General features: G+C 40.1%; 3 protein-coding genes across 4 annotated transcripts; 1 reads left to right on the top strand and 2 right to left on the bottom strand.

The window, feature by feature from the left end:
* The first annotated feature begins 586 nt into the window (after window positions 1–586).
* On the top strand, window positions 587–7,073 carry pold3 (polymerase (DNA-directed), delta 3, accessory subunit). Of its 2 annotated transcripts, none has more exons than XM_085803854.1 (12): window positions 587–743; window positions 1,844–1,899; window positions 2,772–2,871; window positions 2,983–3,022; window positions 3,218–3,350; window positions 3,497–3,755; window positions 3,855–3,927; window positions 4,253–4,397; window positions 4,667–4,770; window positions 4,886–4,974; window positions 5,101–5,182; window positions 6,682–7,073. In XM_085803854.1, exons 1-12 carry the CDS (start codon window positions 687–689, stop codon window positions 6,885–6,887), a joined length of 1,344 nt encoding a protein of 447 aa, XP_085659980.1. In that variant the 5' UTR covers window positions 587–686; the 3' UTR covers window positions 6,888–7,073. The 2 variants fall into 2 exon arrangements, with proteins under 2 accessions (XP_085659980.1, XP_085659979.1); XM_085803853.1 differs by having other exon boundaries at window positions 5,086–5,182; window positions 6,682–7,070.
* A 3,697-nt stretch (window positions 7,074–10,770) lies between these two features.
* Window positions 10,771–18,082, bottom strand: LOC146970103 (sodium- and chloride-dependent GABA transporter 3-like). The gene is made up of 11 exons (XM_085804614.1): window positions 17,864–18,082; window positions 16,773–16,907; window positions 15,329–15,506; window positions 13,754–13,886; window positions 12,799–12,933; window positions 12,550–12,653; window positions 12,295–12,419; window positions 12,054–12,181; window positions 11,420–11,560; window positions 11,101–11,268; window positions 10,771–10,875 (listed from the first exon to the last, which is right to left on the bottom strand). The coding sequence occupies exons 1-11, from the start codon at window positions 18,018–18,020 to the stop codon at window positions 10,771–10,773; spliced, it is 1,509 nt and encodes a 502-aa protein (XP_085660740.1). The 5' UTR covers window positions 18,021–18,082.
* Window positions 18,083–19,686: 1,604 nt separating this feature from the next.
* LOC146970102 (sodium- and chloride-dependent GABA transporter 3-like) lies at window positions 19,687–23,894 on the bottom strand. The gene is made up of 11 exons (XM_085804613.1): window positions 23,738–23,894; window positions 23,484–23,618; window positions 23,215–23,352; window positions 22,682–22,784; window positions 22,341–22,473; window positions 22,101–22,235; window positions 21,504–21,607; window positions 21,262–21,386; window positions 20,504–20,604; window positions 19,906–20,073; window positions 19,687–19,794 (listed from the first exon to the last, which is right to left on the bottom strand). The coding sequence occupies exons 1-11, from the start codon at window positions 23,892–23,894 to the stop codon at window positions 19,687–19,689; spliced, it is 1,407 nt and encodes a 468-aa protein (XP_085660739.1).
* Between the last annotated feature and the right edge of the window lie 2,249 nt (window positions 23,895–26,143).

The raw sequence follows: 26,143 nt of genomic DNA, 5'->3' as shown, positions 1-26,143 counted from the left end.
CTATCTATCTATCTATCTATCTATCTATCTATCTATCTATCTATCTATCTATCTATCTATCTATCTATCTATCTATCTATCTATAATATCTAAAAGATAATATCTATCTATCTATCTATCTATCTATCTATCTATCTATCTATCTATCTATCTATCTATCTATCTATCTATCTATCTATCTATCTATCTATCCATGTGTAAAGATTAATAATAATAATAATAATAATAATAATATCTATCTATCTATCTATCTATCTATCTATCTATCTATCTATCTATCTATAATATCTAAAAGATAGCCTAATATCTATCTATCTATCTATCTATCTATCTATCTATCTATCTATCTATCTATCTATCTATCTATCTATCTATCTATCTATCTATCTATCTATCTATCTATCTATCTATCTATCTATGTTGATACATTACCTCATAATCTGTTAATCTGTTGTTTACACAAGAAGTAATACTGAGACTAATCCGCCTTCATCCATATCTGTAGATAAAGCCCTGGCTCGGTGCTGTAGCTGGTGTCGGCCTGTAGATGGCGCCATGACGACCTGCAGCCATGACGACCTGCAGCCCTCACCGGAAGGAGGAACACACACGTGACCTCAAACAGGAAGTAAATAAACTAAACTCCCGCGCAGTTGAATCCGCATCGGTTCAGTCACTCCAGCGACATGGACGAGCTTTATCTGGACAATATCGACGAATATGTCAACGACCACGACAAAATAGTAAGTAAAACCCTTTTACCGTCTTTATCCACCCGCCGTTGTTGCCGCGGTAACGGCGGCTTGGTGACGTAGGACCCGAGTTTTAGCCTCGAGACGACGAGCCGTTGAATCACATTCATAAAACCGCCTGTTAGACGTTTCCTTGATTTTAAAGGTAATTTATCCAACTAGAATATAACTTACTGCTTTATACGATTGTTTAAGGCAATAAGAATAATTCGGCTTTTGAAACATGTAGATAATGGTGCTTAAATTCAACAAAAAAGTCCCAATAATTGTCGTTTATAAGCTTCTGTTTAGACTGTTATGTCAACGTTAAGTTAATGTAGCCTACAGTACTGTACTGTGGGGTAACTGGTAAAAAATAAACGTTAATTTCAGCCTTAATTTCAATATATTATATTGTCTTACGTCAACGGAAGTGTTATTATCATGTTGTTTATTATTATTATTATTAATCTTTATTATTAATCTTTATTGCAGACACAACAAGCGGTCCATATCAACAACAACAGACACGTTAAAACAGATTTAAGAAGGAGAGAGAGAAAAAGACATACACACAGACAGAGAATCAACTCTCCACATAATTCATAAGCAGCAGGCTATCCCACCAGTGTTTTCTAAGCCTGGAGGAATACCTATAGCAGCTCCTATCAGGGCTGGTCAAAGCCCCAATAATGCTGTTCCCCGAGTCATCCAGGCGGCACATAAAACGATACATTAAATTTCTTAGAAGTGCTTCACAGTTGGGTACATTTAAATTAACAAAGAGTTGGCTCGCACTGTGCCACCTGGGCACCTGAAGCAACAACCTCAGTCCATCATTGTAGGCCACATGAGCCGCCGCATACTGCTTTTCTTCTAGCTACACCAGAGGTGAGCTGTATACATTGGTGTACACAGAAAGATCTAAACAGGGAACATTTAACATCAACTGAGCACATACTAAACCTACGAAGGAGCATATTAGCTTGAGCATATTGCTTAGAGCACTGCCTATAAATATCTCTATCATCATGCCAATCTTCAGTAAGAACATGCCCAAGATACTTTGTCTCCTGACATGTCATGACATGTGGTGTTTTCTGTTTTACCAGGTGACCTATAAATGGCTGAGTCTAACACTTGGTGTCCATGTCAACACAGCAAAACAGTGAGTGATCCTCCTCTTCACACTGTTGGAAAAACATAAACAAGCAAATGAACGAAGTCAAATTTTTTTTTTTTAAATGAGCCAGACTTTGCTTGACAAACATCAGGTTGTCTTGTTTGTAATGATACATTTCTCAGTTGTTTTGTCATGTATAAGATAAGATGAGAATGACTTTGTTAATCCTAAAGGGAAATGAGTTTTTCTGTCAGCTCGTCTACCATTTGCATAAGAATTAAAAAAGACTGGCTGTAGGTATGAATTAATATTATATTAAGTTTACTCATTTATGTGACAAAGAAAAGTATCACAAAACATCAAAGAAGCTTCTGCAAGCAAGAGTTTTGTTAAGGTTTTTGTTTAAAGATTGTTAAAACAATCATTTAATTTGAAAACAAAGCAGTTATTTAACACTAATTCTGTCAAAGTATTGATTAATATGGGTTAAAGGGACAACACACTACATTTATGAGCCTCCGCACCGTGAAATTCTTTGACCGGCGCAAGACAGACTCATGTTTTCATTCATCAAGAATTAAAGTCAGAGGTTGGAAGACGATCACATACCGTCGTAGTTCCCACCATAAACGGAGATTCGGCGGCGTTATTCTCATGACTCGCCACGAAACCGAAAGTAAAGAAACGCTGGTCGGCTCGCCCAGCATTTCCACCACCACTAATAATAACAAAATAACCATAGAGACAAAACCATAGATTTATCTAAAATGGACCATTAACAAGTGGTAACGGAGATTCATCCACATTAATATGAGACTTTTTTATAACCAAATAGAAACTCCTCGTTGTCCATTTAGTATCATTTTAATGTGTACTGTAATAAAAAGATTAAATTAAAATGTGAATCCTGTCTTCAGGATGCTCTTCCATTACCTGGATCACAAGAGGAAGGAAAGCTCAGCTCAGCTCCACGCCACCTATCTTGTGTCGGGGAAGTTTGTGGACAATGGTCAAACGGTGAGTAAAGAGACATGCAAGATGTTTGAATTTTTCTAGACATACAGAACTGCAGTTCTTCATGCAGCTGATTTGCTGTATTTCATTGACACTGTGTTTGTTTGTTTTTAGAGCCACAAGGTGTCCGTTGTCAGAGAGGACCAGCTGGATGGTGTGTAAAGACTGTTCCCCTAACGATAATGTGCTTTTCAATCTTGTTGCCTCTGTTTTCAATATGACAATTTACATAGAGAGTCCTCGGGCATTCATTTCCTTGCGTTTCTTTATGTGTTTTTCATTAGTTTATTCAGGGAGTCACCTGTGGTTGCAGCAGCACAACCATCTAACCTCTGATTTTGTTTTGCAGATTTCAAAGCCAAGATGAGCTTGATAGTCAGTGTCCACGTCTACAGCGTCCAGAAAGCTTTACTGAAAGACAGCGGCCCCCTCTACAGCGTTGACTATGATGCTGTGAAAGATAATCTCAAGAACTGCAGCAAGTATGTTGAGCATATTAATAGAAAGTTGTATTTTTAAATGCAATTTTGACCAGAACGGACAATAAAAAAAAATGGATTAAGCTTCCTGTTGGATTGTGCGATTGTCAATATTTAGCTGAATATTTTTGCTCTCATTTGTTTGGTAGATACAGTGCGATCCGCTGTGCCAGTGCTGTGCCCATGTCGTCTCTGGAGCTGCAGCAGAGCAGAGAAATGCAACGGGCTGCGCAGCCAGAGCCTGTGGTGAAGAAGCCGACCATGAACGGAGCGGCTAATGCGGCTTCTAAGCCGTCCACCAAGCCGCAAAAGGGCATCATGGGAATGTTTGCAAATAAAGCTGCTCCTAAAAACCAGGACAGCAGCAAGCAAGAGGTCAAGTCGGAACAGAAAGAAGATGCACCTGTGGTACGGCTTCGGTCTTCATCCATAAAAAAAACTAAAAATAGAAAAGCAGAGCGTTAGCGAGAGACAAGCAGGTGTTTATAAATGTGTTTTGTGTTTTAGGTTGACGCACCTAAGAGCAAACCGGCCGCAAAAGCCAATCCAATGATGAACTTCTTTGGGAATCAAACAGCAAGTGAGTAATATTATCAGTGATGTAGAAGAACAAAGATGCAGGTTTTTGCTCCACGTCTGATTTAGTGAATCTTTGTACAATTACGAGTATATTGTGTGTATTAAATTCACTATCTGCTGCTCTGTGATGTCTACCTCTGTCGTTGTGTAGTACATTTAGTATAAAGTTACTGACTGACTGACTGCTTTTGAAGTTCTGTGCTACACACAACTTCGTATTTGTTGATGCAAGTAACAAAAAGGCCAGAAGTCGTAGCAGAGTGCAGACTGCTGCCAAATCCATCCAATTACTGATTTTTTTTCCTTCTGTTTTCCCACTGCTTCAGAGAAACCTGAGAAATCTGTGAAGGTGGAAGAAGCAGCTCAGTCATCCACCACAGCTGAGCAACAAAAACCGAGTTCACGACCTGAAGAAAAACAAGACGCCCCTGCAAAGGAGTCGCCCAAAGACACAAAGAAAGACTCCAGAAGGTTTGAATGTGTCTGGTTTTCATTCATGTGGGGAATCTGATTAAATATTCTTCTCAGATTATCAAACAGTAATAATCTTGTGCTTGTTAAATTAGAAGAGAGCAGCTGCTTTGATTTAATATGTATTGTCTATGTGTTGAAGGCAATGACTTTTTTTTCTTCTTTAAATTGCAGTAAAAATGGTTTGTTGGAACAATGTTGGACTCAATTTATCACAGTTAAAATTGCTTAAAGCTTGTCTAAATAAATGTCTTCTTCTTTTTTTAAAGCAAAACCAAGCGAATAGTAGATTCTGACAGCGAGGAGGAAAAGATGGAGAAGAAAAAGAGGCGAAGAATTAAGAAACCTGAACCAGACAGCAGTGATGAAGATGGTGAGCTGTTTACTGCCACTTTATTCTATTTTCCGTCTTTTTTTTTTCAGTCATTTTATATTTTGAAAACTTAAACAAACAACTAAGATCATCATTCTGTTGTTTATTTGTCCAGTCGTTCCAGATTCTCCACAGCAGAAGGAAACTAGAGAGGCATCACCACCAAGTCCTAAAATGGAGGTCGAACCTGTTTCACATTCACGCGTAAGTTTGTAATGACTGATTATCAATCTGTATATTCTACCAATAGTCTCTGACGGCTCTTTCTTTCTTCGTGTGTGTACTGAGTGGCTGATCGAACATCCCTGTTCTTAGGTTGTTACTGTACAGCAGGTTCCCTCTGAAACCAAGACCAGGAAGAGGAGGCGGGTCCTGAAATCTCGCACCTTCGTGGACGACGAAGGATGCATTGGTATGAAAATCAGACAGAAAAGAGAAAAGTCCTGTGGATTAAATGTGTGAAATCTTAAATCTACACAAAGTGAAAACAACAAAGTTGGTATCTTGCATCTCAGTGTGTGAATATTCAGAGAAAAATTAAATCATTATCATTCAAATTCAAAAATCAATTAATGGCATTTTACTCTTTGTTAGTTTATTAACACCACCACAGATTTATCCAATCACTTGAACACATGTCAAGTCTAAAACTACAATGTTGTTTACAGTTTTTCTCGATTGCTAAGACACATTTCTCGAAAGCTTCTCTCCTTTTCTCTAAACTGTGAACACAAACCCCAATTTTCAAGCTACATGCACAAAGCCTCAGACTCTTCTTGCAAAACCAAACTTTCACCTCAAAACAGTTCAATCTGTGCTCCAAACTGAACTATGTTGTCAAATCGTGCCCCGAGTCAATCAAAATTAAAAACACTACTGAGCAGCCACTAAACACTACAGCACATGAAGCTGTAGAAATAAATGTTTATCGTTCACTGTAGACTAAATGCATGTTGCAAAACAAAAAACCTGTGCATTTAGCACTTCTCTCCTTCCCTTTCTTTCACCCGCCTCCTTCCCTCCCCACATCCATTTCATCCCCTTTTCCTTCCTTCTTCTTTTTTCTTCCCAGTTCATCCCTCCCTCCCTCCCTCATCCTCTCTTCCTTCACCCTGCCGTCTCTCATCTTCTCCTCTTGCAAAACAAAAAACCTGTGCATTTAGCACTTGTACATCGTAAAAAAATACAGTAAAGTACAAAAACCAGAAATCTTGTGCATTTACACGTAGCACTTGTACATAGTAAAAAAAAAGGAGTACAAAAAACAGAAATCTTGTGCATTTACACGTAGCACTTACAGTACAAAGACAAACAGAAATCTTGTGCATTTAGCACTTGTATACAGTAAACCTACGTAAAAATAAAGTACAAAAATATAGAAATGAGAAGTGTATAACTCAGCCACAGCATCATTTCTCTGTACTGGATCAGGCCACAGGACTTCATCCTGAACTGGCTTACAGTATATAAATGTGCCCTCACATCATTGGACATAAGTGTGATCAATTTTGAGTTGTTGTGTTCAACCGGTGAAACTTGTGCTTTACTTGTGTTTGACTTTTGCCACCTGTGCTCAGCATTATGCAACACAGGTGCATCACAATGAAAATGTGTTGGTAAGATGTGTCTAAACAGGTGAAAAGTGCTGATGGTTTTGCCAAAAGAGACTGATTCAATCAGTGGGTTCAGGCAACTGAGAATTTGGTTCAGACAACAGGGTTTAGTGTTTTAGCAATTGAGAAAAACTGTAATAGGGCTTTACAGGTAGTAAAACATATGACACATTTATCCAAAGTCCCCTGAAATAAAACAAAACAAACACCATAACTACACAAATCTCACTTACCTGTGTGTGTGGAATTAAATAACTTACAAATTGAATAACTCTGGTTTATGTTTGTTTTTCCACAGTGACAGAAAAAGGCTACGAGAGTGAGTCGTACTCTGAGGGAGAAGATGATTTTCAGGCGCCCAAACAGGCCATAAAGAATCCTTTCCCAGCCAAATTACCAGCAAGTCGCAAAGAGGATGAGAAGAAAAGTCACAAGAAATCCTCTGCGAACGCAAACAAAGGAACTAAACAAGCTTCTATTATGGGATTTTTCCAAAAGAAATGACAACACACAGCAGCAGGGCACTTGGATTGGCACTGAGGAACAACAAAGCACTCTCAAACTTTCTGCTAGTGATCATAACTGACTGAGCACATGCTCATGTCATGTTCAGGATGACAAACATTTTAGATGTTTGGTGTTACAATTACCAATTTAGAATGTGAATACACCTACTTAATAAACATTGTTGGAAAAAAAGTTTACATATCTGCATTTTGGGTCTGAAACACATGCATGCCAATTTACAGTCGGCTACTGGAAGTGAAAAATGTAAATATATCGATCATATTGAATCTACATTATGGAAGAATACAGTAACTACAAAGCAAAGATACAGTAAAAAAAAAAAGTCATAATAACTATCTTCTGTTTTGTCTCCTCAAACTGAGTTCCTGTCAACCACCTACAATTCTGATTTTAATACCATCTTATATTTATTTTGAAGAAACTACTTATTATAAGTCCCTATGTACATGACATTGATTATTTTCAATTCACCAATTAAACATGTTTGATTTACATATTTCATTTGCAGCTAAAAATAGGAAAAAAAGAAGAAAAACACAATGTGTCAGAGCCCAATGTGACATTTTGAATTGCTTGTCTTTTTTAAAATAACTGTCATCAACCAAAATGTAGAAACTAAAAGCTGATGGTTACGGGGCTACTGGATGTGGGGCGTGGCCACGGCGATTTGAGTGACACTCATGTCACTATTGTGTATTCACCACTTTCCGTAGAACGCCGCTGGGCGTCGCCATGACACTCAATTCACCGACAAGTCGGTTTCGCACTTCTGTCTCACTTCAAGCAGAATGGAGCTAGCCTAGCAGTCTGTCTTAGAAGTGTTTTTATTATTATTACAAGTTCATAGAATGTCCTCCGGTACGACATGTGCTGTTGTTGGATGCACAAACAACTCAAGGAAAGTTAAAGATTTTATGAATGGAGCCTGTAACGACCATAAAGCCAATCGCAACAGTTGTGGATTAGAGGCTGACACGGGAGTGTTTTTTCAATCCCGCCCCGGTCCCGTGACAAAGTAAAAAAAAAATCCTGTCCCGTTCAAATCCCGAATAAATCACTCCCGATCCCGTCCTGTTCCCGATTTTTTCTATGAACACAGTCATCATAGATCCCCCCTCCCCTCTCTCTCCCTCAGCGCACTGCAGGCTGAATGACAGACAAAACAAGACGGTAGATGTGGCGTCAACACATCTACCGTCTTGTTTTGTTAACTTATTTCAATTAGTGATAATGAACGCCCTCCTCGTCCTTTCTCTCTCCCTCTCTCTCTTTTTCTTTCTTTATTTTTTGCTTGTCTGCATCACCTGTTTAATGCGAGGTGGAGATTACGCCGCCGCCGCATCAGCTGACTCCTCTGACTGGCGGAAAACGTTTAATTGCCTACCGGTATGTTGATTTACACAGGTTACACACCTCTACGGAGCCAGGACAGTGATCACTGAGGGTGTGCAGTGTGCAGTGTGCATCAGCTGTTTAATGCGAGGTGGAGATTACGCCGCCGCCGCATCAGCTGACTCCTCTGAGTCAGTCTGACTGGCCGAAAACGTTTCCCTACCGGTATGTTGATTTAGGTACACCTCTACGGAGCCAGGACAGTGATCACTGAGGGTGTGCAGTGTGCATCAGTCCACACACTTAAAATTTTTGGACCGTTTTGAGCGCACCATCCTGGCTTGTGCTTCTTTGAATGTCGCGCTTTGACTCCCGGTCCCGTTCACTCCCGTTTACATTTTTTCCCGTCACGTCCCGATCACGTGATTCAAAATAAATTGACTCCCGCGGGAATCCCGATAAAATGTCAGCCTCTATTGTGGATGTCCGGTTGCTACGTTAGCCGCTAGCTGTTGCTACGTAAACAACCGACTTCCGGGGTGGTGTGACGCAATGGATCATGGGAAAATAAAGTGGTGAATAAAAAGGTCTAGCGGCTGGCTGGTTTAACGGTCGTTGGGCGTCATAAGTTAATCAGTTAGTAGCCCTGCCTTTTGTACAGTTGGTGACTTTTGGAGAGTAAATACAACATGGCTTCAAAATATAAGGTGAGTCAAAGTCAGCGCTTTTGTTCTATTAGAGGTGAGTGAAAATATTTTTTATTAATTAACGTTAGCAGGTGTTGGTGTGTGGCCTTCCATAACTAGCTTGTTAGCTTAGCTCATTAATTAGCCTAACTGACAAGCAAGAGGCTCAACTAGGCAAACGACTGCACATATTTGCGAGACTTTTTTAAAATAGCATTAAAAGAATCTAAGTGTGGACTGGACCATAGACTGGACACACCAACTCCCCTCATTTTCGGTTTAGGCGGGAGTCAGGCAGAGCCAAGATGGCGACGGGTCCAACAACCCCAACGGTCGGATTTTTTTATTATTATTAGTTTATTTAGGGGACATTGTGCAATGACATTAATCATTTACAGAAAATGAGAAGATGGTTGCACCAGATTTAGCTTATAGCTCATTTCCATCTGCAGTCCCAACATGTAACATATAGGCTAACAGACAAGAAACGCAGACCACAAACTACTATACAAGAGTGATACACAAATAGACGGACAGCACATAGACAATACAAAAAAAGAGAGAAATAAACAGTTTCCACATCTAAAAAGACCAAATCAAATGCAACACACCTGAGAGAGGTGTAGCTACCCTATCCTATATGATCAATGGAGAGAAAAGCTAAGTCTTACAAGATACAGAATATATAAAACATTTTAGAATTCCATAGTTCATATTCCATAAGGTTTTAAGATAATTTCATGGATTGGGATTGGGTGCATTGAGAAATACTAAGATACATTTTTTTAAAAAGACTAACTGAGTAACAAGTGCCCTGCTTTTAAACATGCTGGCAACTTTGGTTCTCCAGTAGCCGTTGTTTTAAATGATGAGAGAAATTTAAATAGTTTGATCTGCTTTTCAGGGTTTCAGGCAGCTTGTTCCATTCTTTGATGGCTGTCCATGAAAACACAGATTGTTACTTGAACTTGTAACTTAGCTGATGTCGCCGTCGCCAAGGCTACTACATCCATCTTCAATCATGTAACAGAGTTCAGATTGGCCTCACTCCATGAACCGGTAGGCTGTTAAAACAACCATAAAGCATAGTACAGTGGCATGCAAAAGTTTGGTCAAAATGTCTGTTAATGTGAACAGTGAGGCAAGTGGAAGATGAAATGAAAGGCATAAAGATAAACATGAAACACTCTTTTGCAATATTCCGAGCAAACCTTTGCTGCAGGCCCTTTATCTTTTCTGTCATTTTGAAAATGACAAAAGATGATGTTGTTTAAAATGTAAAGGGAAGTGTCAGTTGTAACGTTATAGCCTCTATACCTTTTGGAGATTTCATCTTGCTGAACTGTTCAGAAACATTGACCAGGGGTGCCCGAACTTTTGCATACCACTGTTTGTATATTCAATGCATACATACAGCAGTGCTTTGGCTTGATGCGTGTTACACATTGCCATTACATTAACGGCTGGTATTGGTCTTAATATTGTGACAAATTTTGCACCACTAAGATGAATAGGTCATGTTTTGTTTTGTTTTTTTCCAGAAGCATTTCAAAATGTTGTATTGTAGTCAGAAGAGGTTGATGTGAAAGAGAGTGCCCACGTGTGGAGACAAAATATTTCAAGCTGCATGTCAAGAAAATGAACATGTTCCTTAGCAACAGCCTGGTTCCTATTTAGCTATGTCATGGATGTCATAGCCAAGAAAATAATGAAATAAACAACTAATGAATCATTGTGCTATTAATTAGACTAAATGATTTAGACCTAACTAAACCTTATATATATTAGGTGTGTAGGTGTATGATAGCTGTAATTTCTATTCAGTTTGTCTTTGCAGCTCGCTAAGACGTCACTGCAGTCCTCAGTTCCACACTTGTCCTCTCTCTTCCCAGTTCTCTCCTCTGCCAAACTGGATTTCCAGCAGGACGGCACAAGATGGACAAACGCTGGAAAGCAGGACAAGAATGAGATAAGTTAAAGCCATGCTGTCCCTTCTTTACCTACGTAGTAAGTTAGATATTTATTTTTTCCCTCTTGTTTTTATTTTTCATGTCTGATATTTATGTACTTTAAAGTTTCTTTCATCATTTCTTTGGGAACTGTTCTCAAATTTCGCTGCGGACATATATATATGCTTGTTTATGACATGTGAAAATGATATGAGCACTGACCTGTGTGAAGCTTCCTGGTGTCAAACACATCTGTCCAGCTGCCCACAGTGGCACCAGGAGGACAGAGGACAGAGTCATGGTCCATCCCAGTGCATAGGCCCAGTCAGGGTAAGTGTAGTTGTTAACCTTCAGGTGTGTGTAGCCAACCAGGTACAGGATGAAGGAAATCTGTGGAGGTTTAAAAGAGGAATGAAAACAGAATTAGAGTTGAATTTACAAATACAAGATTAACATTCAATTTTGTTCAAGCATTCTTCATATTCATTTTGAATTTTGAATTAGAGCACAAACGCTATGTTTTATATTTGTTAAACCTTACTTGACTCACCAGTGACAGCAGAGGAATGATGTATTTCCAGCAAAGTTTGAAGAAAACAGATGGTCTGTGTCCCGTCATGTCCTCAATGCTCTTAATAACATTGTCTGCACCTAAAACATTCATAGACATTTTAAAGTCATATCCAGTTTTTCACTTTATATTGCAGAGAACTGCAGTTGAATAAGACTGAAATCTTGAAATTTAGTTTGAATTGTACATTTTTAACTCACCAAATCCCCAGGCCAGAGCCAGACACTCAGATAGAAGGATACAATAGTGACAAGCTCTGGTACTACCGTAATAATCAGTGAGCTGGAAGATGTACATCCCTCCCTACAGCAGGAAGAGACGAGATTTGAATATGAGAAATAGGATTAGACACATTGGCTTGGTAGATCATGCTTCAATGGGAATATGTGTTCACCTCTGTAACCAAGGTCAGATGTATGAAGAAGAAGAACGAACAAACGATGAGAACAAAGATTTCAGATCTTCCTGCTGCACGGAAGAGCTTCGGAGACAAGTCTTTCACTGATGTGATAAAACACTCGACTGACACAAACTACAGACAAAATGAAACAAAAAGTTTTAGGGCTATTTGTGGCCACTAGTGACCACTTATTATTTGTAACACATCAAAACATCTTACATTTGTGTCAACACTGAGGAAAAACAGCATCAGGAAAAAGCAGACGCTCCAGAACTGAGGAAAAGGCATCATAGCTGTAGCCTGAGGGTAGGCAATGAAGACCAGACCTGGACCTGGGAATTATACATTAACAAGAAAGAGATATTTAAAGAGTATTTATTTACTTTCTGTATTTAGACCCGAGTCTGATCTTTGGTTTCTCATGATTGTAAACTTTTGTATTTACCTGAGTCAGCTACATTATCAACACTAACACCTTGTGTGTGAGCCATGAACCCAAGTACAGAGAAGACGACAAATCCAGCAAGAAAACTGGTTCCACTGTTGAGGAGACAGAGCCAAAAGCAGTCTCTAGAGGTCACACAAACACAAACCACCTTTGTATTAGTATGACGTTCGGTGATTATCCATTTGATTTTGTAGCTGCGTTGTATTTTTAGTTACCCTCCAAAAGTAACTCTGTTCTGCAGTTCATACTTACTTGTAACAGTTGTTGTTGTGATTATTATAGCTGCCCAGAACAACGAGACTCCCTGAGGAGAGGCTGAAGGAAAAGCAGATTTGAGATCCTGCCTCTACCCAGACCTGTTATGATGTGACAAAAACATTTTATCACATGACTTTTTTTTAAAAAAAACAGGTGTCAAACAGGGGTGGTGCTTGTGGTCATTATGTGACTAGTGGGTGATCAGCCATCCACTCAAACCGTGAACGTATCATATTAAAATACCTCAATGTCAGACAGACGGCTCAAGTCTGGACTGAGGTAAAATCTGATGCCGTCCCATGCTCCAGGTAGAGTCAGTCCTCTGACCAGCAGAATCAGGAGCATCACGTAGGGGAAAGTGGCTGTGAAGTATGCCACCTTTAGGGAAAAATACACAATTTCTGTCTTTTTTAATGCCTTTTCCCCCTTTCTATTATGATAGGACAGTAGAGATGGAAAGGAGAGTCACAGGGGGTTGAAACACAACAAGGGGCCACAGGTTGGATTTGACCCCCATGGTCGCTGCCATTAAAGGAACTTGCATGAGCTCTTCAAGGCAGCTGATGCTGGGACAACACTGTTACTGCTTTACTCGCTGTTTACTGCAAGATCTCCAAGGAATGACGTTGATAGCCTACAACTGCGAACAGCATCATGTCAAGCGACAAAGTAAGTAAACTAACAATGTTTATTTTAGTGTAACTTTACTGTAGTATATTATATTTATACTTTTTAGTGCTCTTTGTGTGGTGGTGGGTCGTTTTCTGGCCGTAGCAGAATCCATTACTACCTAAATACTAGTTTGGGTCCACTGCGCTTGTCTTCTTCCTGTATCCGAAGCTGAAAGCCGCAGAGAATGCTTATTCCGCATTCGGACCACGAATTTCAGTACATTATGCAGCACACGGCCTGTTCAAGGCAATGGATAGATACATGGGTGGGCTCATACTTTTTGGTTTTGAACCCTTCATCACCCATTAGCATTAAAAAACTTAAAATGCACTTTTATTTTTTCATAAATCCTGCCCCAAGTTCCTTTAAGACAAAGCTCACATGGTACATGCTCTACCAGATGTAAAAAAGGGGCACCCCATCATTTCTCATCATAACTATCAATGTAGATTTTTAATTCAAAGAATTCAGAGTGTTTGTTTCTAAAATGCCATATGTTTAAAAATGTGAAATATCTCCACAGGACCTTTCCAGAGGATCTGACACTTTTCCAGATGCTGAAGTAGGTGACCACCCAGCAGAACAGAAGACACAAGGCCAGCTCCCACCTCACACTGCCCAGCTCCTCGATGCCTCCAGACATGGCCAGGACACGCCGTCTGAGAGGTACAAGGAAAGAATGTGATCAGGGCCGGCCCTAGCATTTTGGTGGCCCTAAACAAGATTTTTGTTTGTGGCCCTGCACTCTAAGCGCAAACACCAAATCACATACACTGCTTAAAACTGAATACAGACGTGTTTGATAGACAGATGTAACAATACTCAAGTGTTTTATGTCTAATCTTCCGCTCTAAGCACACTGAGGCCAATTTGTCCTAGAACACTGTATAAAGAAATAATTTAGGCCAAATTTTCTGAAAAATTTCAAATCCCTTGTGAAAACACACCTTCAGTCATGAGAATGAACTTTTTTTGGTGCTTGAAATAGGATATGAATACACTAATAGATAAGTGTAGAAAACAAGTCTAAAATGAAATTTTGTAAAATCGCCTTTTGAGCACAAATGTTGTCATTCTGCCGTTCTATTTTCACCAAATGTCTCAAATGTGAGATAAAAGAAGCTGAATATTGACTTCAAAGCTTCATCAGTTTTTTTAAATGAGAAATTAGCTTTTTTTCCTCTTCAAACAAAAATATTTGTTATTGGCTCTCAAACCCTGGCTGTGAATAACATACTGTAGGTTGTCGAGGGCGTAAAATGACCGAAATACAAACAAAAACATATCAAGACCGTAAATGCGCGTGCCGACCTCACACCTGACGGCTGTGGCCCTAAACAACCGCATAGAGGGTTTATGCCAGGGGCCGGCCCTGAATGTGATACAGTTCACTACAGTACAAATAAAAGTCTTGCATATTTTCTTTTGACTGCCTTAGGTAGGCTACTACTACTGGCACAGAAAGAACCATGTTCACAGGCTAATTGGTGCTCCTCTTTAAACCATATAATTACCCTACTGTTCATTTAAGGTTGCCATAATAGTTTAATGTGAGTTGTCATTATGTACTAATATTTAACCCTTAAAAATTAATCAGAAATGAATTTGGACTCACTCCCAGAACTCAGTGGCAGCAGAGGTGGTGTTGGTCAACATGGTCTGATTTACAGTCACATTTGGTGAAGAAGAATCCAGATTGTGAAGACCTACACAGTTGACTGATTAAAGGAGACGGACACATGATTGTGACTTTGAGTACTCCAATACAGACAAAACAGACAAGCAGTAGAAACATGTTAACATCTCCATAAATTAATTAATTGATTTCCCACTCAGGAAATAAGGAAAGTGCAGAGTAAAGAGCTAAAAAGCACATAGTTAATGAGCAGGTCACAGTGTTTGTAATATGTGATTTGAACACAGGACTTTCACCAAAAGAAATTCTAGATCTCTACTGCACTTATTGTCTCACCACAGAAGATGGTTTTGTTTAATCTAACCACTGCTGCTGTGATGTTCTGTTCGTACAACCCAGTTTTGTGTTTTTTAAATCTAAGAAATTAGATTTAGACAGACTTTATTGTTAAACACAATGGAAAACAATTGTAAATTCAAGGTAAATTCCATAGTATAACATTTACCTGAATTCCAGGTGTTTTGACAGTTGGCCCAGGGGAGCTGGGACTGGAATGAAAACACCAGGAAGAAGAGAGCCCAGACTTGGACAATAATGTAGCTGAAGTCATAAAGTTTCGTCACTGTTTGTCCACATCCTATTCCTACAATACAGAAAATTTAAAACTTAATTTAATGTCTTAAGAAAATAAAAAACAAAATGGATTTAGGTCAGATATTTTGTTTTCAACAGCTGTTCCAGTTTTGGACAAAAACATTTTAATATCTTGGGCTCTAATTTTTTACCCAGCGCAGGCGAGGCGCAGTGCTAATATAACAGCCCCCGGGGCTTCAGTGTCAGACCTAACATCACTAAAGAGGAGTACTTCTGCCATCAGTAAAACTAAGTGTCTTCAGAAAGAAGTATGTAAATCTGACCATTGACCGGTACAGAAAGATCCACAATGAGGGTTGATAAAGGTCAGAGGCACAAATCAGCAGAAAAACAAAAACCACTTTGTACCCAAACAATGGGTTGACATAGAAAAATGTTTTAAACACATGTGCAGACACACACGTAGTCTGTTTTGACTGTCTAGAGCTCGACTGCAGCTCTGTGCTACTACCTACTGTTGTAACATGTCAAAATGTCATAAGAAAAAAGTCTGATGAAGATAATGTATTCTGTGGGTAACGGGGGCGGGACTAGATAAGCTTTTGCTTCTCCCGCTTTCCCTTTCGGCCATGTGTATTGTATTACTTGAACTAAGATGATGTGTGATGATGATTGATCTAACTGACATGCCCGAAATAAATAAAAGGTACATGGCACCAAGGGGGCAGTTGTCGGTCTGAGAAGTGAAGCTCACTTCCGCGTTCAAAAAACTGCAATCCCCTCGAATTCCTCTGGGGGCTGGTGTCAGAAGGGAGCATTCCCCATAGACCCCCATGTTAAAATCGCCGACTTTACATCCTCAGTAAACATGTTAAAAGCCTGGTGTCAGAACGTTTTTTTTTCTCAACCGATAGTTTCTACCCCCGCACACACTCTGAGGGGGGTGAATTTTTTTTTAACTCTACAGTTTTACTGTTATTAGGTTAAAATTCTGGCCAATTAGGGCGCGGAAACGTTGAGTGACAGGTCCGAGCAGCTCCGTGGACAGCTGCTTCGAGGCTAGTGGGCGGGTTCTCGGCCGGCCAATCCAACATGGCGCTGTTCAGGCCGCCATATTTGAGTCACAAAAACGACTCCCCAAAACCAATGGGTGACGTCACGGACGCTACGTCCATTCTTTTTACAGTCTATGCATGGCACACAAAACTTGCAGTGTGCCTGGTCTACGGAATTAGAGCCCCTTGAAATTGATTTTATAAAAAGATATGAAAAGTGTAAAACTATTTCTTTTTCACTTCTGTTGTAGGCATCTCACCTCGTGCCAGTGGACACAGTTTCCTCCAGCAGGTGATGAATCCCTCCTGGGTGTACTGGCCACTTGATGTTTCCAGCAGGAACAGAGGAATCCCACACACCACAGCTAACAGACCATATGGCACCAGAAAAGCACCTGTAGTTAGAGCACAGAGACTTATGTTGTAATGGGAATGACAGATTTATTATCTACTTTGGCCACCACAAATCTACTGTACAGCTAAAATCTTTAACATTAGTCTCTAATTGCACGTGATATTTGTTTGCCGATTTGGGTCAAGGCACCTACAGCGCACTGCCTTCTGAAATCAGATCCTTAAAGGGATAGTAGCATTTTTTTTAAAAGTGGGGTTGTATGATCTACAAATAGCCCCTAAGTACTTCAATTGCAGTAGAAGACTCTCTGCACTCCTCCCGTTAGCAACGCCAGCCCATAATAGCCCTGCCCAGAGACTTACAACATACAGTGTTGTGAACAGACCCAAAGAAACGGCCTATTTTCACGGCCTAAAAGAGGTTTTACCTGAAAAAAAATACACAGTTCCATTGTTCACTATAATATAATTTTTTCCAGCCCTTCAAAGTGCAGGAAAAACACAGTTTTTATTTGGACCTAACCAACTCACGTATCCCTCCGCCCAGGGTTAGCGCCCGCCGATCAGCAGTTGGTTAGGTCCAAATAAAAACTGTGTTTTTCCTGCACTTTGAAGGGCTGGAAAAAATTATATTATAGTGAACAATGGAACTGTTTATTTTTTTTTCAGGTGAAACCTCTTTTAGGCCGTGAAAATAGGCCGTTTCTTTGGGTCCATTCACAACAATGTATGTTGTAAATCTCTGGGCAGGGCTATTATGGGCTGGCGTTGCTAACGGGAGGAGTGCAGAGAGTCTTCTACTGCAATTAAAGTACTTAGGGGCTATTTGTAGATCATACAACCCCACTTTTTAAAAAAATGCTACTATCCCTTTAATGTATTGCTTTGGCTGTGAAGTTTGGCCACCAGCCATCTTTTGTCATGAACATTTATTTTTTCACTTCCTCTATATGAAAATTAACACAGCTCTTCTAAAAACAAAGTATGTATTATTTACCTCCACCGTTCTTGTAGCAGAGATAAGGAAATCTCCACACGTTACCCAGACCGACCACGTTTCCTGCGACCACCAGAATATATTCCGTTTTATTTGCCCACTGTCCTCTGTCTCCATCCTTCATCTGATTTTCTCTTTGTCCTTGTCCTCTGCTCATCTCAAGAACTTCTTGTGTGTTTCTGTCAGCATGAAGTGCTGCAAACTGACCTTCTCAGCTGTAGTGTGTGTGTCTATTCAATAAAGTGTTTGAAAACAAAGTCTTCACACGTCAGCCCTCTTCTTCGGTTTTAATAAAGCATTCATGAATGGAGTCACACACACACAACCGCATAAACAGTCAGTCAGTTGGTGAGTGAGCAAGATGTTCTCAAACCTGCGGTCCTTATAGTTCCCAAAACACATCAATAGTCAAAATATATGGCATTCCAGATGGTTCTGCCAACAGTCATCACTAAACACAACAATCCCTCATAAAGACACTTTGTTGTTGCAACCTCCCTGCCTCACAACTTTTAACCTATTTCCCATTTGACCCTCCGCTGTAAGTCACAATGCTGTCACAGTAAGGGGTTAAATGAGCGACACGTATCACAAGTGAGAAGTTCAGTTACAAACATGATTATACAACATATGCAAAACATAGTATGGGTTGAATACCAGAATTTTCTATCACAGTATGAGCTTAAGAAAATTTATGAGAGGAAATACCAAATGCCATGGGGCCTATCGGTTTGTTTATAACTTTTTACAATATAGGACAACACCCTCAGCTAACTGAGTTAAGTTCAGTTTGTTCCAATGAAAACAGTCTTCTTAAATTCACTCAGCACTAGGGATGTCACGATTACTTGTTTTCACAATTAATCGCGGTATTAAACGCCACAATTAATTGATCGTAAAGATTCCTAAATACCGTCACTTCCCAAAAAAGATCATGTCGGAACCATATAAGCAGATGTGGCGCCAAATTAAGGTAAATGCACAGATACTGGTCCATTTAACTAATGTAACATTGAATAGTAGGAACTTAAATGTTAGTGTAAATTGTATTTATCAAAAAAAAACAAAAAGTGATACGTAATGACAATTTATGACCTGAATATTTCAAACATTTCCCCTGGGGATTAATAATTGGCCATATATTAATAGATACTTGAAATATTTGTGAAAACAATGAGTAATGTAATTATTTGTTGACTATATTTGATTTTACACATTCATAGTGTTGTGAAATTAATTAGTGCATAATAATCGTGATAATCGTAACACTCTGACAATAATCGTACCAAGAAAATCTATAATCGTGACATCCCTACTGTGCACTCAAATCGCTTACATGTTGCACAAAAACTGTTAATGTACGTATGTATAGCAGTAAGTTCTTGTACGTCTTGCAAAATGTCAATGACATTGATATTAAAAGATTCACACACACTCACACAAGCCTAAACAACTGACTCGTATAAATCAATGCTTATTTATAATTATGTGCATAGTGAATCTGCATACATATTTGAAACTAAAGCATAGTCAGATTAAAGATGAAGTGATACGATATAAAAACTCTCATTACATTTGCTTGGTTCATTCATACATTCAGATAGTAATGTTTATAATGCAGGTGTTTGAGAGCAAGACAGTTACAGTCGCTGACACATGTAAGATCACATAGAGGAGATCATGATAATAGACAGTAGAAAGTAATTATTTAAGATGGGACAACTGAGACAACTTTGTATGTTTACCAGCACCAGTAACCAGCATTCAAACTTAGTTTTTAACTAACCTAATCATTGATGTGCGCAGTTAACGTGCAGTTATTATTAAGTTGTAACTGCAGACGTCCTCAGCTGCACAGTCGTCCCCTCCTCTTCTGTTTCTTTTCTCTGCCAGGCTGGATCTTCAGCAGGACGACAAAGGACACGCAAACGCTGGAGCACAGACAAACAGGAACAAGGTCAGTGAGTTTGTTTAAACAGTACGTTATCTCTTTTGAAACACTTCAATGCAACACTCTTGACTCTTCATCTTCAACCACTGACCTGTGTGAAGGTTCCTGGGGTCAAACACATCTGTCCAGCTGCCCACAGTGGCACCAGGAGGACAGAGGACAGAGTCATGGTCCATCCCAGTGTGTACACCCAGCCAGGGTAAGTGTAGTTGTTAACCTTGAGGTGTGTGTAGCCAACCAGGTACAAGATGAAGGATGTCTATGAAGTTTTGGAGAAGAATAAAGTGTATAAAGTTAAACAGTTTTTGTAATTTACAAGAAATATTTCACATTTGTGCAAATTACATCTATAGAATATATACTGTATGTTTTTTATATAGCAGGTGTCATAGCACTGGTCTGTTGATTCACCACTTGTCTCCTCATTGTAATAACTCAATATCTTGAAGCAACACATTGACATGTTTTTTTTTTACAGGCACAACTGAGGAGATCTTATATCTTTCCTGGAGCAACACCATCAGGTCACATTTTACATTTTTCGGCTCATAAGCAAATATTTGCAAAAAATAATGACATCCCTTTTATCCCCTGCACTGCTGTGCTCATGCTGAGAAGAAGCAACATGGAGGTGTGGCTGCAGACTCGTCACTAGTCTGTAGTGAAGCTGATAAATCTACTGGACTCACCAGTGACACCAGAGGAATAATGTATTTCCAGCACACTTTGAAGAAAACAGATGGTCTCTGTCCTGTCATGTCCTCAATGTTTTTGATGACACGGTCAGCACCTACAAAATTCAAAGAGTTTACATTTAAAAAAAACACATTTTTTATTAAAGCAGAAGTAAGCGATCCGGTCGTTTTGGTTAATGCTGCGTTCCAGGCAGGCTTTTGAAACCGTAAATTACAGCTTCAAGTCACGACTTACGACTTTGTAGCGTTCCAGGCAACCCACTCGTGTTTCTCCGACCTGTTTTACCTGTGAAAGTCACTATAACGGCCACTCGTAACTTCTGACCCGTGAACTCGTACCAGATCGAACTGGTACGACTTCACAGGTCGGAAAAACACCAGTTACTGGTTGCCTTGAACGCACCATAACGTCTTGTCAGCAGATGGAGTTAGAAGCCCCCGCCCTCGTCATGGATCTATTGGTCCTCGTCCCTACGTCACCACATTCAGGCGCATCCCTTGGCTGCACACACAGAGAGGACTGCCCCTTTATGCCGTTCTCTCTCCTCATTGGATAAAGGTTGTAGGATACAAGGAAAGTTTTCTCCTGGGCTCAGAGCAGAGCAGAGTGACTGACAGACCCGTGTTTCAGACCAAACACTCTATAGAAGTGATTGCTGTCGGAAGATACAACTATTTAAGACTTATATTAACACAAACATTCACCTTACTTCTGCTTTAAGTCTCTCATCATTTTAAACCTTTGTATTTACCTGAGTCAGCTACATTATCAACAGAAACACCCTGTTTCTGAGCCATGAACCCAAGTACAGAGAAGACGACAAATCCAGCAAGAAAACTGGTTCCACTGTTGAGCAGACAGAGCCAAAAGCAGTCTCTAGAGGTCACACAGACACAAACCACCCTCATATTAGTATGATGTTCATTTGTTTTGTTATTTTTGTTGTGCCATTTGGCTTTTAGTGTGTAATTGTGTTTTGCAGTTCATACTTACTTGTAACAGTTGTTGTTTTGACGATTGTAGCTGCCCAGAACAATAAGGACTCCTGAAGAAACACTGTAGGAGAAGCAAATTTGTGATCCTGCCTCTATCCAGACCTGTCATGTGACAAAAAAAAGTATATTAGTGCTGCTTCAGTGACTCACCTGTTCAGAACAAACCACAGAAAACCTGCAGATTGTGTAGCACTTTTCAATTCCACCTTATTATTATTATTATCTTGTTATCCTGCATGTTCTTCTTCTTTATTCTTCTTCTTACGAGGAAACTTCCCATGTGCAAAAAATCACCAAACTTTGCACAAAGGTGCAGTCCCATGCCAGATTTAGTCAACTCCAAGGACATGTCAACATTCCTCCTTAAACCTTTAGAAATCTCCTCCCACAATTTTTGCTCAATTGACACCAAATTTGCTCCAGAGCATCTTCAGACTGTCCTACACAAAGAATCCACACAGATTTTTGATTTATCGAAAATTGAGGGTTAGGGTTAGTACCATGGAGACACGCAGCACATGTGAATCCAGAATCCAAAAAAAAGAGTTCTGAGCTACAAATTCACAGAACATTGACTTGTATCATATTAAAATACCTCAATGTCAGCCAGACGGCTTAAATCTGGACTGAGGTAAAATCTGATGCCGTCCCATGCTCCAGGTAGAGTCAGTCCTCTGACCAGCAGAATCAGGAGCATCACGTAGGGGAAAGTGGCTGTGAAGTATGCCACCTTTAGAAAAACAAACATACAAATGGAGATCATATTAAGATGAGTATGTGTTTCTAAAATGCGTATGCCATATCAGATATTTCATATAAAATATCTCCACAGGACCTTTCCAGAGGATCTGACACTTTTCCAGATACTGAAGTAGGTGACCACCCAACAGAACAGAAGACACAAGGCCAGCTCCCACCTCACGCTGCCCAGCTCCTCGATGCCTCCAGACATGGCCAGGACACGCCGTCTGATTGGAGGACAAGTTTAAGAGGTACAATACACTGCACTACAGTATGGTGTCAAAAAAGGAAAGAGTCTAGTATTTGCAAGGACCACAACTTCCACTGCATACAGTTTCTTGCTGTATTGGAGAACAATGGAGAATCTTAAATGGGTCTCCATTATGTTGTAATATTTAATCCATGAAAATGTATTAGAAATGAATGTGGACTCACTCCCAGAACTCAGTGGCAGCAGGAGTGGTGTTGGTCAACATGGTCTGATTTGCAGTCACATTTGGTGAAGAAGAATTCAGAATCTGAAGACCTACACAGTTGACTGATTAAAGGAGACAAATGGAAGATTAATGCTAGATTTGTGTAACCTTCATAAACGTGAGCTGGTGCAAGTGAGAACTTTTGTGAAAATTCAAGTTACTCAAGTCAAAATGTCTAATATTTGTCTTTATTCTACCATTGGAATTGAAACCTTACTATACATATTTATTAATTTATGTTACTTTATATGCTTGAAAAAATCAGGTTCCTATCACTTGTGCTTTTCCAAGTATGTTTAATTGTTCTGTATTGTTATTTAGGTGAATCTCTTCTGGCTGAACTTCAGTCAGAACTTGAGGTTGAGAACAACAGGTTAATATACTGTATGTGTAACATACTGTAGTCATCTTGTTTCACCATATCACCTCATTTCATTTAATGCTATGATGCCGTGTTTATATAACTCATTTGCTGGCTTTAGAAATAAGTACCTGAATTCCAGGTGTTGTCACAGTTGGCCCAGGGGAGCTGGGACTTAAATGAAAACAACACGTAGAAGAGAGCCCAGACTTCAACTATAATGTAGCTGAAGTCATAAAGTTTCATCACAGTTTGTCCATATCCTATTCCTGCAACACAGAAAATAAGAGTTAATGTCTTACACGAAAACAAAAAACAACGTTTTTGGATCTAGGTCAGATATTTATGTGAACAAATTTAACAGCCGTTTGAGTTTTGGACAAAAATAGTTTCATCTCACCTTGTGCTAGTGGACAAAATTTCCTCCAGCAGGTGATGAACCCCTGCTGAGTGTACTGACCACTTGATGTCTCCAGCAGGAACAGAGGAATCCCATACACCGCAGCTAACAGACCATACGGCACCAGAAAAGCACCTGTAGTTAGAGCACAGACTTCATTAAGCATAGTCTTTTCCCCATTTTCTCATCATCAGCATTATTTTTTTCAAGTCCATATATAAAAGAACCAGCTCCTTGAAGTTTGTATGATTCACCTCCACCGTTCTTGTAGCAGAGATAAGGAAATCTCCACACGTTACCCAGACCGACCACGGTTCCTGCGACCACCAGAATATATTCTGTTTTATTTGCCCACTGTCCTCTGTCTCCATCCTTCATCTGATTTTGTCTCTGTCGTTTTTCTCTGTTCATCTCAATATCAAGAATGTAACTCCTGATGCGTTCTGTTGTTCCAAAGTGATACAAACTGTACCAGGGTCGACCTGTCTCAGCTATTTGAATGACATTGGTGTGTGTGTGTGTGTGTGTGTGAGTGAGAGAGAGAGCATGGGTGTGGCTTCCACATGGTGGGTGTGTGTGCATTGAGGAGCTGATCTGTGCAGGTTTGCTGGGTGTGTTAATATAAGTCTTAAATAGTTGTATCTTCCGACAGCAATCACTTCTATAGAGTGTTTGGTCTGAAACACGGGTCTGTCAGTCACTCTGCTCTGCTCTGAGCCCAGGAGAAAACTGGCTTGTATCCTACAACCTTTATCCAATGAGGAGAGAGAACGGCATAAAGGGGCAGTCCTCTCTGTGTGTGCAGCCAAGGGATGCGCGTGAATGTGGTGACGTAGGGACGAGGACCAATAGATCCATGACGAGGGCGGGGACTGCTAACTCCATCTGCTGACAGGAAGTTAGACAAAACCACCGGATCGCTTACTTCTGCTTTAAGTACCAGACACATTCACCACGTCTCTCTCTGCTCTTGCTTGTGTCAGCTACCTGTGTGTGTCGAAGCCTCTTGGACAGTGATTCTCAAACTGTGTAGTGGTACGCGGGCTCCTTCTAGGTGGTACGCAAAAGATGCACTGAATGTAACATAAATGCAGGGGTGAAAGTTCTCCGTCGCCACGACGGATTTCCGTCAATGAGAAAAAATGAGGGGAGAAAAAAAAGGCTACACGTGTTTTTGTTGTGGTTTACTAACGCTGCTCTCAACCAATAAAACTAGCCAGGACCGTTGTATTAACCTAGTGTTTCTCAACGGGGAGGAGGGGTGAGGTGGCGGGGCGGCGTGAGCACAGGAGGGGAGGGTGGGGGTCACCTCCCGGTCAGTAATTTCTCCCGCTAATCAGTGAAGTAAAAAAGTAAGATTGTGGGGGATATTTTTCGCACTATCTGGCAACCCTGGCCTGCCTGCACGTATGAGCCCGGTGACGTGCCTTACAATGATAGGGGACCCTAGTCAGTTGGCCTACTCAATGTTTTTTCTGAAACAGAGTACACCAGAATGTTCTTCTCAGAGTTCACCAAAATGCTTCATTTATGTGTTAAAATCACAATTTTTTTCTGGGGGGGAATGCCCCCAGACCCCCTTCCAGGGGTTTGTTTGGTGACTCAGCTTTTTGACCACTTCATAGCTTGCAGGCAGTGTAGCTACGTCTTCAGGTTTATACATATGCAGAATCATTTATTGAAGAATCAAAGAAACAACACTTTTAGAACAAGGTTCCTTCATCAGGTTTAGAATAGGAGGCAAAAATGACGACAATAATGCACTGGACGAAGGAACGCTTAGTGGGGGGGGGGGTGGTTTAACCCCTGTAAATGTTATGTAGGCTATGTATTTGCAGGATGTTGTGATGATGCAAGCAAAAATCTGCCAAAAATGCTGACATTTCTATCAGCAAGTACCGGAGGCAGTGGAACCGATCTGATACCACGTAAAATATCTGTTTACCTGTTAGCTCCATTAGCTCCGTTAGCTCCGTTAGCTCCGTTAGCTCCGTTAGCTCCATTAGCTCCGTTAGCTCCGTTAACTCCATTAGCTCCGTTAACTCCATTAGCTCCATTAGCTCCGTTAGCTCCGTTAGCTCCGTTAGCTCCGTTAACTCCATTAGCTCCGTTAACTCCATTAGCTCCATTAGCTCCATTAGCTCCGTTAGCTCCGTTAACTCCATTAGCTCCGTTAGCTCGGCTACAGCCCATTTATTAAATGAAATGAGCAGCGCTACAAATAACCTGCGTACTTGTGTACTGCGTACGACGTGTGTCTCTGATGTGAAAGTTTCGTGTTACTTCTCAGAGTTTTATTTTTACAATTGGGGGGTCACGTAAACATGATGTAGGCTACTGCTCATCTTCTCCGGTCAGTCGTCAAGGAAACATGATGCTCTGTCAGTGGTGTGGCTTTTGGATAAACGTGCTGAAAAATGAAACAACGTATCACTATTACCGCCATTATAAAAAGTAATTATTATTACTATGAAAACACCATACATCCATGGAAAACACACACCATTGCTGCACTTAGGTCTTTAAAGGAAGTATTGTTTACATAAATAACCATAAACGCAATGGTAGCCTACTAAAAATTGCTTAACAACCTGCTTGAACCTGAAAAGTTGATTCTCAAGGGAACCAAAAAATTGTTCTTTCCGTGCTCGTCTTCTTGC

This window comes from Trachurus japonicus, chromosome 17, assembly GCF_045865225.1.
Source record: "Trachurus japonicus isolate A0001 chromosome 17, Traja_1.0".
Classification (NCBI taxonomy): domain Eukaryota; kingdom Metazoa; phylum Chordata; class Actinopteri; order Carangiformes; family Carangidae; genus Trachurus; species Trachurus japonicus.
The sequence above is the reverse complement of the archived record's forward strand: the minus strand, read 5'-3'. Positions and strand labels throughout refer to the sequence as shown.

Bases quoted from the DNA above. Each gene is read 5' to 3' on its own strand.
- pold3 (XM_085803853.1), top strand. From the start codon at position 687: ATGGACGAGCTTTATCTGGACAATATCGACGAATATGTCAACGACCAC. The intron at 3,351-3,496 runs GTATGTTGAGCA...TTTGTTTGGTAG, and splicing joins AATCTCAAGAACTGCAGCAA to ATACAGTGCGATCCGCTGTG. The intron at 3,928-4,252 runs GTGAGTAATATT...CCACTGCTTCAG, and splicing joins CTTTGGGAATCAAACAGCAA to AGAAACCTGAGAAATCTGTG.
- LOC146970103 (XM_085804614.1), bottom strand. From the start codon at position 18,020: ATGAGCAGAGGACAAGGACAAAGAGAAAATCAGATGAAGGATGGAGAC. The intron at 12,654-12,798 runs GTATTTTAATAT...ACATCATAACAG, and splicing joins GCCGTCTGTCTGACATTGAG to GTCTGGGTAGAGGCAGGATC. The intron at 10,876-11,100 runs GTCAGTGCTCAT...CCTGCTTTCCAG, and splicing joins CACCAGGAAGCTTCACACAG to CGTTTGTCCATCTTGTGCCG.
- LOC146970102 (XM_085804613.1), bottom strand. From the start codon at position 23,894: ATGAACAGAGAAAAACGACAGAGACAAAATCAGATGAAGGATGGAGAC. The intron at 21,608-22,100 runs GTATTTTAATAT...GTCACATGACAG, and splicing joins GCCGTCTGGCTGACATTGAG to GTCTGGATAGAGGCAGGATC. The intron at 20,074-20,503 runs GTGAGTCCAGTA...AAAACTTCATAG, and splicing joins TTATTCCTCTGGTGTCACTG to ACATCCTTCATCTTGTACCT.